The sequence below is a fragment of the Bombina bombina genome, chromosome 11, assembly GCF_027579735.1.
Source record: "Bombina bombina isolate aBomBom1 chromosome 11, aBomBom1.pri, whole genome shotgun sequence".
NCBI classification, from domain to species: domain Eukaryota; kingdom Metazoa; phylum Chordata; class Amphibia; order Anura; family Bombinatoridae; genus Bombina; species Bombina bombina.
In genome coordinates, this window is record NC_069509.1 from 92,500,436 (window position 1) to 92,513,697 (window position 13,262).

Consider the following 13,262-nt stretch of genomic DNA (forward strand, 5'->3'; position numbering starts at 1 on the left):
TGACAAAGAGTATAGATAAATAATAAGTGTATGACAAATAGTATAGATAAATAACGTGTATGACAAAGAGTATAAATAAATAATAAGTGTATAACAAAGAGTATGCATAAAGTATAAGTGTATGACAAAGATTATAGATAATAAATTAGCGTATGACAAATAGAATAGATAAATAATAAGTGTAGGATAAATAGTATAGATAAATAATAAGTGTATGACAAATTGTATAGAGGAATAATAAGTGTCTGACAAATAGTACAGATAAATAATAAGTGTATGACAAAGAGTATAGATAAATAATGATAAATGTATGACAAATAGTATAGATAAATAATAAGTGTATGACAAATAGTATAGATAAATAATGTGTATGACAAAGAGTATAAATAAATAATAAGTGTATAACAAAGAGTATGCATAAAGTATAAGTGTATGACAAAGATTATAGATAATAAATTAGCGTATGACAAATAGAATAGATAAATAATAAGTGTAGGATAAATAGTATAGATAAATAATAAGTGTATGACAAATAGAATAGATACATAATAAGTGTAGGATAAATAGTATAGATAAATAATAAGTGTATGACAAATTGTATAGAGGAATAATAAGTGTCTGACAAATAGTACAGATAAATAATAAGTGTATGACAAAGAGTATAGATAAATAATGATAAATGTATGACAAATAGTATAGATAAATAATAAGTGTATGACAAATAGTATAGATAAATAATAAGTGTATGACAAATAGTATAGATCAATAATAAGTCTATGACAAAGAGTATAGATCAATAATACGTGTATAACAAAGAGTATCAATAAATAATAATAAGTCTATGACAAATAGTATAGATAAATAATAATAAGTGTATGACAAATAGTATAGATAAATAATAAGTGTATGAGAAATCGTATAGATAAATAATATGTGTATAACAAATAGTATAGATAAATAATGTGTATGACAAGTAGTATAGATAAATAATGTATATGACAAATAGTATAGATAAATAGTAAGTTTATGACAAATAGTATAGATAAACATTAAGTGTATGACAAATATTATAAATAAATATTATCTGTATGACAAATAGTATAGATAAATAATAAGTGTATGACAAAGAGTATAGATAAATAATGAGTCTATGAAAAATAGCTAGATAAATAATATGTGTATGAGAAATAGTATAGATAAATAATAAGTGTATGACAAATAGTATAGATAAATAATGTGTATGACAAGAAGTATAGATAAATAATGTGTATGACAAAGAGTATAGATAAATAATAAGTGTATGACAAATAGTATAGATAAATAATGTGTATGACAAAGAGTATAGATAAATAATAAGTGTATGACAAATAGTATAGATAAATAATGTGTATGACAAAGAGTATAAATAAATAATAAGTGTATAACAAAGAGTATGCAAGTGTATGACAAAGATTATAGATAATAAATTAGTGTATGACAAATAGAATAGATACATAATAAGTGTAGGATAAATAGTATAGATAAATAATGAGTCTATGAAAAATAGCTAGATAAATAATATGTGTATGAGAAATAGTATAGATAAATAATAAGTGTATGACAAATAGTATAGATAAATAATGTGTATGACAAAGAGTATAAATAAATAATAAGTGTATAACAAAGAGTATGCATAAAGTATAAGTGTATGACAAAGATTATAGATAATAAATTAGTGTATGACAAATAGAATAGATACATAATAAGTGTAGGATAAATAGTATAGATAAATAATAAGTGTATGACAAATTGTATAGAGGAATAATAAGTGTATGACAAATAGTACAGATAAATAATAAGTGTATGACAAAGAGTATAGATAAATAATGAGTCTATGACAAATAGTATAGATAAATAATATGTGTATGAGAAATAGTATAGATAAATAATAAATGTATGACAAATAGTATAGATAAATAATGTGTATGACAAGTAGTATAGATAAATAATGTGTATGACAAAGAGTATAGATAAATAATAAGTGTATGACAAATAGTATAGATAAATATTCAGTGTATGACAAATAGTATAGATAAGTGATAAGTGTATGACACAGTATACTGTAGATAAATAATAGTTGTATGACAAAAAGAATAGATAAATAATACGTGTATGACAAATAGTATAGATAAATAATATGTGTATGACAAATAGTAACGATAAATAATAAGTGTATGACAAAGAGCATAGATAAATATTATGTGTATGACAAAAAGTATAGATAAATAATATGTGTATGACAAATAGTATAAATAATTCATAAGTGTATGACAAATAATTAATAAGTGTATAACAAATAGTATAGATAAATAATAAGTTTATGACAAATAGTAAAGATAAATATTATCGGTACGACAAATAGTATAGATAAATAATAAGTGTATGACAAAGAGTATAGATAAATAATAACTTCATAACAAATAATATAGATAAATAATAAGTGTATGACAAAAAGTATAGATAAATAATAAGTGTATGACAAAGAGTATAGATCAATAATAAGTGTATAACAAAGAGTATTGATAAATAATAATAAGTCTATGACAAATAGTATAGATAAATAATAAGTGTATGACAAATAGTATAGATAAATAATATGCGTATGACAAAGAGTATCGATAAATAATAAGTGTATAACAAATAGTATAGATAAATATTACGTGTATGACAAATAGTATAGATAAATAATAAGTGTATGATAAGTAGTATAGATAAATAATAAGTGTATGGCAAAGAGTATAGATAAATAGTATAGATAAGTAATGTGTATGAAAAGTAGTATAGGTAAATAATGTGTATGCCAAAGAGTTTAGATAATTATTATGTGTATGACAAATAGTATAGATAAATAGTAAATGTATGACAAATAGTATAGATAAATATTATGTGTATGACAAATAGTATAGATAAATAATAAGTGTATGACAAAGAGTATAGATCAATAATACGTGTATAACAAAGAGTATAGATAAATAATAATAAGTCTATGACAAATAGTATAGATAAATAATAAGTGTATAAGTAGAATAGATAAATAATAAGTGTATGACAAAGAGTATAGATAAATAATAAGTGTATGACAAAGAGTATCGATAAATAATAAGTGTATGACAAATAGTATAGATAAATATTACATGTATAACAAATAGTATAGATAAATAATAAGTGTATGATAAGTAGTATAGATAAATAATAAGTGTATGGCAAAGAGTATAGATAAATAGTAAGTGTATAACAAATAGTATAAATAAAAATAAGTGTATGGAAAATATTATAGATAAATAATAAGTGTATGACAAATAGTAGATTTAGGAAGAAAAAAGTCCAACTTGATTCGTTTAAAAATAGAACATCTTTATTGCTTCATTTAAAAAAGGAAAGAATCACAGCAAATTCTCAATCGGTGTAGAGGGCGCAGCACTGTACGGCTTACGCGTTTCGGAATAGCTCCTTAGTCATAGCCTACAGTGATGTGCCACACACCTGTTTAAAACCACATAAGACAAATGTGATAGGTGTAAAATGTTGAAACCTGCCCTCTTTCTGTAACCAATCAAGAAGCTTTGTTATGCCAAGCCCACAGTGTAACAGGACAACACCAGTGTGGTTAGTAACAAGAGCTACAGGATCAATGCGTGTATGAACTGCAAGACAGAGTCAGCTGTATATCTTATTGAATGCACATTGTGCAAGATTCAGTATATAGGACTCACCTCACGTGACCTTAACACACGAATTAGGGAACATCTTTCTTCATTCACTACCAAAAGGGCATCTACCCCTATAGTTCAACATTTTGGTACTTTTCATGATAATGACCTTAAGGGGTTTACTTGGTGTGGAATTGAAAAAGTGAACAGACCCACCAGGGGGGGGGGGGGCGATCTCAATCAGCTCCTTGCCAGACGTGAAGCATACTGGATCTTCACCATGGGCACACGTTTGCCCGATGGTTTGAACTCCAGATATGATGTTATGAACCTATGGGAATAATACTCCCAATAATGAGTCATGGTTCTCTTACTCTTATTTTAGTCACACCACAGCTCACTGACTTCTTAAATACTTATAACATCTATTCCCTTATTTGTTTTTACTAGTTTTTTCATTAGTTGTTTACTTTTTCACCTTTTCAATTATTAGCAATACGGATGTCCAACAGTCCATTTGTAATTGTCGTGGCTCCTTAGTTAGAAGTGTAGTATCATTGAGATTCATAATTGAATCACCTTTATATATGCACTTAATAATATTTATTCAATACTCATTATGTCTAATAATTATTTGACCTCTTCCCTTTCTCCTATTTGGGCTTGTTTCAGTTAATTTATCCTGGCTTGTTCTCATCTCCATTTTAAACATTTCCATGACTATAAAAGTTCTTGTTTGCTGTTCACTCGATGTTACTACATCTCTACATATTTTGTGCATGAGTAGCTATATTGTGGAGAGACATCTTTCTAATACCTTGAACTTCCATACATGATTTACCCCCCTTTTTTTTTTTTGAATGGCTATATATATTTAATGTGTGCCTTTCTTTCTTAGTTCCTAGAGGTACAGTTGGCCTTTGGTCCCCACATTAATTACAAATCAGTAACTTAAATGTGTAATATTTTGTATGTTAAAAGTACGCATACATACTTATGTATATTTACTTTATTTATATATTATTTTTTTTTGTATTTTTTTTTTGCACCAAGGTCATTACTTACCTCTTTAGCATAACTTGGTTAAATTTGCTACTGTACACCTAGTCATTTGGTTAACAATATTTACTTAAACAGGTTCCGATAAGGTTCACGATAACTATGTATATGTATTAAAAAGTGCTGTCCTATCACTGTGAAGCTTCTTTATTGGTTACAGAAAGAGGGCGGGTTTCAACATTTTACACCTATCACATTTGTCTTATGTGGTTTTAAACAGGTGTGTGGCACATCACTGTAGACCAGTGTTTTTCAACCAGTGTGCCGTGGCACACTAGTGTGCCGTGAGAGATCCTCAGGTGTGCCGCGGCAGACTGACAACAGTGTGACATATTTTTTAAACTTTGCTTGTTTTTACTCCCAGTGCAGGGGTAGTTTGTAGGAGGCATGGCATAACAGCACAATACATACAGTATGTGTGTGTTTGTGTGTATGTGTATATATATGCTGTATTAGGCTACAATGTGTGATTTTTTTTTAAATTTTGGGATGGTGGTGTGCCACAGGATTTTTTAATGTAAAAAAGTGTGCCACGGCAAAAAAAAGGTTAAAAATCACTGCTGTAGACTATGACTACGGAGCTATTCCGAAACGCGTAAGCCGTACAGTGCTGCGCCCTCTACACCGACTGAGAATTTGCTGTGATTCTTTCCTTTTTTAAATGAAGCAATAAATATGTTCTATTTTTAAACGGATCAAGTTGGACTTTTTTCTTCCTAAATATAACTCTTTCCAGTTACCAACTTATCTATCGGTTGCATATATCACTTTGGAGCACTTGTGCAGTCTTTCATTTTCATGACAAATAGAGGAGCTGCGGGTCACGCCAAGCACAGCTGATGGAGGCGGAGTTTCACCGGGCTTCAACAGAGGAGCTACGTGTGACGAGGAGCACAGCTGGCGGAGGTGGAGTCTCACCGGGGTTTCAACGCAGAGTGGTATACTAGAAGATAGTCAGAAGGATATCATCTTGGATAAGTTGAGGCTAGTGTGGATATACACAGCCTCGTTCCGGATTGGATCCACAGCGGTAAATTGTGCCGTTCACTTCATGGGTGAGAATAGTCCCCGGTTTCCGACTAAATTATCCTGCTGCCATATACGCCCCCTGGACTGGTGAGTTACCGCATATCTACTTTTATTCCCGCTGAGGCTCATATATACTGTTTGTGAATACGTTCATTTGCACTGCACCTGTTATTAGAACCGCTGAGTTCAAAAGTGACTTATAATTCATAACCTATTGCTGTATTAGTTCACTGGGTTCCTCTCGCATTGAAATTACTATGACAAATAGTATAAATAAATAATGTTTATGACAAAGAATATAGATAAATAATAAGTGTATGACAAAAAGTATAGATAAATAATAAGTGTATGACAGATAGTATAGCTAAATATGTTTATGACAAATAGTATAGCTAAATAATAAGTGTATGACAAAGAGTATAGATAATTAGTAAGTGTATGACAAATAGTATATATAAATATTACGTGTATGACAAATAGTATAGATAAATAATAAGTGTATTACAAAGAGTATAGATAATTAGTAAGTGTATGACAAATAGTATATATAAATATTACGTGTATGACAAATAGTATAGATTAACAATAAGTGTATGACAAAGAGTATAGATAAATAATAAGTGTATTACAAAAGGTATAGATTAATAATAAGTGTATGATAAAGAGTATAGATAAATAGTAAGTTTATGACAAATACATAATACGTGTATGACCAATAAACAATAAGTGTATGACAAATAGTATAGTTAACTGGTTAACTGTTTTGCAAAAAAGAAAGTGTAAAAAATACATCAACAATACATTAAAAAATACCCTTACACTCATAATAACACCATCTAATAAAAATTATAAAAATAAATATTGCACACGAACGTTATAAAGACTCAAATATAGGAGATCTCAGATGTTAGAAAAAAAAAAACAGACAGGCAAAGGGCTTTAACATTGAGACACATACATCTCTAAAGATGTATATGTATGTGTATATATATATATATATATATATATATACTGTATAGATATATATATATTTCAATATATGTGTACATATGTATATATATGTATTTACAGAAATATATACACATATAAGCACATAAATACATATGTACACATATATAGCCATATAGAGAAGTGCATTGGAGCTCTTTGTCGTTAAGTAGATTAAAACATGAAAAAGCATATTTATGCAATATTCATTTTTATTAACGGCTTTAACTATGTATTTATTGTAAATATTTAAAATTCCAATGTTGTGCACATAGCAGAATAAGTTCTATGTATTTATAAATAGATATTCCTATAAATATCTGTATATATCTATACCTATATATAATCATGTGTGTATGTGTACATATATATATATATAGGTATAGATATATATGTTACCAAAATACCATCAAATATATATAGAAATATGTATTTATGAATAAATAGAACATTGGAATATTAAATATTCATATTTTCATGTTGGGTTATCGTGTTTGCACAAGAGTGGGTTTTTTTTTCTCCATTGACTTCTATGAGGGAATATGTGAACATGCACACGATATTCTAAGTCTCTGCGCTTGTCGGGTTATCAAGAGAGCGAAAACAGTTTGATTTCAACTCATAATAAAAGCGCAACCCAACGGACGCAAAAATCTTAATTCTAGTGCAATTAACATTCAAGCGGGAGCATTAATTTTCTCTCCACTCGTAATCTGACCCTCTATCTTTTGAGATTTAACTGTGTTTCAGTTTTGTTTCATTATGTATTTATAGCATACTTGTATAAGGTGGTAACAATGATCATAATACAACTACAATAATAATATTAATAATAATAATAATAATAATAAATACAAATAAAAAAGAAATAAAAAATAATTCTAATATACTTGTGATGAGTAGCCAATCTTATTTAAAAGGGAGATGATTCTTAGAGAGCACAGTATTTAAAAAAAAGTTTCCAAAGTACTTCTGTTTTCAAATTTGCTTTGTTTGCAAGGTATCCTTTCATGAGCAGCAGGTAAGTAGGCACAGGAGTGTGCATGTGTCTGAAGCGCTCTATGTCACTCTATGGCTGCAGCTTTGCAAGAATGTTATATACTGGCAAGAGCACTAGATGGCAGCAGTGTTTCCAGTCATGTAGTGCTACCCAGGTGCTGATCAAAAAATGGGCCTGGCTACTAAGCTTACATTCCTGCTTTTTCAATTAAAGATAGCAAAAGAATTAATAAAAAAAAATGATAATAGGAGTAAATTATAAAGTTGCTTAACCCCTTAGTGACCAGACCATTTTTCAATTTTCTTACCGTTAAAGGGGCAGTAAACTTGCAAACTACTAGCTTAGTGGTAGATTTATACATTAAAGTATTGCAGAGAACTTTTATTTCAAAGTAAATTTTTCCAGAACGCCGCTCATTGCTTTACTGAGCGGGTCTGGCTTTTCCTCAGCGCATGGCGGCAACACTGTCTGGTCACAGCATGCCCGGTCGTGCCATTAAACTGAATGTAGCTCGCTCCTGCTACTAGACCAGAGTGGTTTATATATATATATATATATATCCTATATAATAAATGGCCAAGTATGTTTGTCAGATGCAGTCATGCGCAGTAGAGACTGCACATAACAAACATACCTGGCCGTTTGGATCCTGACACTCAGCACAGAGCAAGGCTGAAGCGGAGTGTCAGGGAGCGTGGCAGACGGGAGCGTCGTGATGGGGGCGTGGTCGGGCACGGTGAGGGGCGTGGCCAGGCGGGGGTCGTCGTAATGGGGCGTGGCCGGGCGGGTGCCACGATGGGGCGTGGCCAGAGAGGCAACTGCTTTCAATTAAGACAGAGCCAGAGAGGGAACAGGAGAGGGCGGGAGAAGGGCCAAAGAGGGGGGCAGAAGGGCCAAAGAGGGGGGGGGGAAGGGCCAAAGAGGGGGGGAGAGAGCCAAAGGGGGGGAGAGAGCCAAAGGGCGGGGAGAGAGCCAAAGGGGGGAGGGGAGAGAGCCAAAGGGGGGGGGGGGGGAGCCAAAGAGGGGGGAGAGAGAGAGCCAAAGAGGAAAGAGAGCCAAAGAGGAGTGAGCCAAAGAGGAGAGAGAGCAAAAGAGGGGAGAGAGCCAAAGAGGGGGGAGAGAGAGCCAAAGAGGGGGGAGAGAGAGCCAAGGAGTGGGGGAGAGAGCCAAAGAGGGGGGAGAGAGAGCCAAGGAGGGGGGGGGAGAGAGCCAAAGAGGGGGGGGAGAGAGCCAAAGAGGGGGGGAGAGAGCCAAAGAGGGGGGGGAGAGAGCCAAAGAGGGGGGGAGAGCAAAAGAGGGGGGGAGAGAGCCAAAGAGGGGGGGGAGAGAGCCAAAGGGGGGGGGGGGAGAGAGCCAAAGGGGGGGGGAGAGAGCCAAAGGGGGGGGAGAGCCAAAGGGGGGGGAGAGAGCAAAAGGGGGGAGAGCCAAAGAGAGGGGAGAGAGAGAGCCAAAGAGGAGAGAGAGCCAAAGAGGAGAGAGAACAAAAGAGGGGGGAGAGAACAAAAGAGGGGGGAGAGAGAGCAAAAGAAAGGGGGGAGAGAACCAAAGAGGGGAGAGAGAGAGCCAAAGAGGGGAGAGAGAGAGCAAAAGAGGGGAGAGAGAGAGCAAAAGAGGGGAGAGAGAGAGCAAAAGAGAGGAGAGAGAGCGCAAAGAAGAGGGGGGAGAGAAAGGAAAAGAGACGGGGAGAGAAAGCAAAAGAGAGGGGGGAAGAGAGAGCAAAAGAGAGGGGGAAGAGAGCAAGGGGTGGGACCGCTGTAGTGCAAAAAATGGCCCGTGTACACGGGCTTTAGTACTAGTGTATATATATATATATATATATATATATATATATATTTAATATATTTTCTGCAGTGTAGGATCCCCCCTTACCCCCAATCTCCCTGATCCCTCCCCAAACAGCTCTCTAACCTCCCCCCTCTACCTATTTGCCACCATCTTAGGTACTGGCAGCTGTCTGATTTGATGCAAATTTTGCTAATTTTATTAATAAAAAAACAATCTGTAGTTTAGCTGCCCCCCCTCCATACCCTACCCACCTCCCCCTCCCAGATCCCTTTTCAACAACGGATCTCACAACGGATCCCACATAGGATCCCCCTCCCTCCTTCCCCCTTACTGCTGCTTTGGCTCAATTGTTTTACTTTTCTGTTGCGTGACATAGCGGTCCCGCCCTCCTCCCGCCCTCCTCCAGTGATGGGCCACCCCCCCCTCCCTCCTAACCCTCCCACGCCACCAATGATTGGCACTATCCCTGGCCAATGCAGAGAGGGCCACAGAGTGGCACGTCCTCAGTCGTTAACGGGTTAAAATTACATCTGAATCATGAAAGAAAATCCTGCCTGCAAAGCATTGCTGTGCTGGAGCGGACATAAATAATATGTTTAGCTCCTTTGCAAGTAGTAGAACAATAATAAAATTCAGCAAAACAGTAAAGCTTTCTGTCCCTTTAATGCAAAGATGGAACAAGAATCTGTATATCGAAAATAAAAGAGGAAAAGAGATTTGACTTACATTGTCATTGTCCCCACAGTCATCAGCATATCTTGTCTCAATATGAATGGAAAATTTTGGAAGGAAAGAGCACTGTTGATAGGAGAGAAAAGTCCAATTAAATTTTCACCAGACACATTTTTTTGTGGTTGTTCATTCAGAAACATGTTTCTCAGTTCATAGTAAGTGGATAATATGGCTCAGACTTTTACACTTAGTATAAGCAGGCAGTGTGAGAGTATATATATATATATATATATATATATATATATATGTGTGTGTGTGTGAACAAGTGCGCATGTGCACAAAACGCGTCTTAGTGTGATTACTGTCTACTCAACTTACTTTTGGGGCTGATTTACCAATGTCTGGCGGACATGATATGCTGTAGCGTATCATGTCCGCCAGACATTGCTGAATGCCGACAGCATACGCTGTCGGCATTTAACATTGCACAAGCAGTTCTGGTGAACTGCTTGTGCAATGCCACCCCCTGCAGATCCACTGCCAATTGTCCGCTAGCAGGGGGTGTCAATCAACCCGATCATATAGGATCGGGCGGATTGATGACCGCTGCATCATAACTGCTGTTTTCTGCAAGCCTAAAGGCCCTTGATAAATCGGCCCCTTGGACTTTTATTACAAACTTTGAGATCTTATGTTGAAGTGCGCCGAATTTGGTTGCTATATATATTTATTTATTTTTATATATATATACAGGTGGCCCTCGTTTTACAACGGTTCAATTTACACCTTTTCAGAATAACAACTTTTTTTTCCAGTCATGTGACTGCTATTGAAAAGCATTGAGAAGCAGTGCATTTATTAAAATAGCCAGTAGGTGGAGCTGCCTGCTTGTTTTGCAGCAAAGCCAAGCAAGCTGAAATGAATCAGTTTAACTAGACATGAGCTATCGAGCAGATTTTAAATTAACAAGATCTTCCTGTCTATAAATCAGTCCAGATTGGAATGCATAGAAAGAATTGTTTGCAGAAAAATGCAAGTGAAATCTGTGTTGTGTGATTATTTTATTAGGTTTATAATGCTGTTTAGCATTTAAAAGTCTTCATCTCAAAGCTTTAAAAATAATGTATTAGATGTTACTTATGACAATTTTGAGAGGGGCCTGGAACCTATCTCCCTCACTTCCCATTGACTTACATTATAAACTGGGTTTCAATTTACAACGGTTTCGATTTACAACCATTCCTTCTGGAACCTAACCCCGGCGTAAACTGAGGGCTACCTGTATATATATATATATATATATATATATATATATATATATATATATATATATATATATATATATATACATATATATATATTAGGGCTTGCAATTTACAGTGGTCCACTTGACGACTTAGAAAATGCAGTGAATGATTTCGAAAATTGGCTTTTTGTTATCTTTAACAATGAGTGGACTAGTAACTTTTTCCCTCTGGGCTAGTAAATTTGAACTCAGGAGTAGAAAACTATAGTGATATTTTTCAACCCTTGGAAATAAGGAAACAAATTTGAGTGTTCAAGGACCACTAAATGCAGTAGACTTGCATATTTAACACGTGCATAATAAAAAGACAAGGCAAAAACATCTACTCTGAATTTTAAATGAGCAGATTTTTTTTTCTTCCGAATTTATTTTTTCTTCCATTTTTTGACCCCTCTATCATGTGACAGGCATCAGCCAATCACAGACTAGTATACATATACCATGTGAGCTTGTGCACATGCCCAGTAGGAACTGGTGCCTCAAAGTGTGAATATAAAAATTTGATAAGGGAAGTAAATTGGAAAGTGTCTTAATACTGCATGCTCTGTCTGAATCATAAAAATGTATTTTGACTTAAGTGTCCCTTTAAGTATTATAATATAGACAAACAATAAGGAAAAATGAGTGTGTTCAGTATTATAATGTAGGCAAACTTGTGCAATACTGCAGGAAGAGCTAATTAATTAAAGTTATAGTGAGCAATTACAGTGAGAGAATATGAGCCGTATATAAAGTATCTAAAATTAAAAGGAAATTAAAGGGGCAGTAAAACTACAAAATAATGTTATATAATTCTGCACATGGTCTGGTAGCGAGAACGAGCTACATTCAGTTTAATGGCGCGATTGGGCGCACTGTGACCAGACAGTGTGCCGTGATGCGCTTAGAAAAAAACAGACCCGTTCAGTAGAGCCAGGAGCGGCGTTCTTCGTAGTAAAATAGCACTGTAATACTTTGTTGTTTAAAGTTGGCCCTCAGCTAATGTTATATAATTCTGCACTATTTGCAGAATTATATAACATTATTTTGTAGGTTTACTGCCCCTTTAAACCAAACAAATTCTGCGATGAATGAAATTGAACAAACTAAAGTTTATTTGAATGCAAAAGGAAATGTCAAAAGTTGTTTAAACAAATAAGAACAACAATTCCATGCAGAATGCTTATTGGCTGATAAGGGGAAATCCCACAACTTTATTGGTGCACAGGAAAACACCCAGGGCAGTAACATTAACACACACACACACACATATACCTTGGTTGGAAAAATAGTGGGAGAGTATCCCCTATTAACAGCTAGGAAAGCCCCTAGGCTAAAAGATACGCTTGTAAGAAGCAGGTTCACAATAAGCCCCTCAATATCAGACTGGCTTAGAAAAGATAGAGGAGTCAAAGGAAGCCACCCCTGTGGTAAATGTGTGTACTGTCCCTTTATGGAAAGGAGTAAAACATTCCAGGGAAATGGGCAAAAAGATTTTGATATAAGATTCTTTATGAATTGTGATTCAACAGGGGTGGTTTATTTGCTGCACTGCTCCTGTCCCAGATTCTATATTGGAAAAACAAAAAGGCTTCTGAAAGACAGAATACAGGAACATCGAGATGATGTAACAAATAAAAAGGAATACAAATGTTGCAAAACACTTTGGGGCATATCTATCAAGCTCAGAATGGAGCTTGATGCCCCGTGTTTCTGGCGAGCCTGCAGACTCGCCAGAAACAGCAGTTATGAAGTA

At 34.5% G+C, this 13,262-nt stretch overlaps 1 protein-coding gene across 1 annotated transcript in view; it reads right to left on the reverse strand.

The window, feature by feature from the left end:
• The window catches only part of LOC128641573 (cytoplasmic phosphatidylinositol transfer protein 1), a 333,217-nt gene that overhangs the window by 18,642 nt on the left and 301,313 nt on the right, over positions 1–13,262 (reverse strand). Inside the window, exon 5 of the mRNA XM_053694112.1 lies at positions 10,276–10,347. Within this exon, the coding sequence (XP_053550087.1) occupies positions 10,276–10,347 (72 nt within the window). The remainder of the gene's footprint in view (positions 1–10,275; positions 10,348–13,262) is intronic.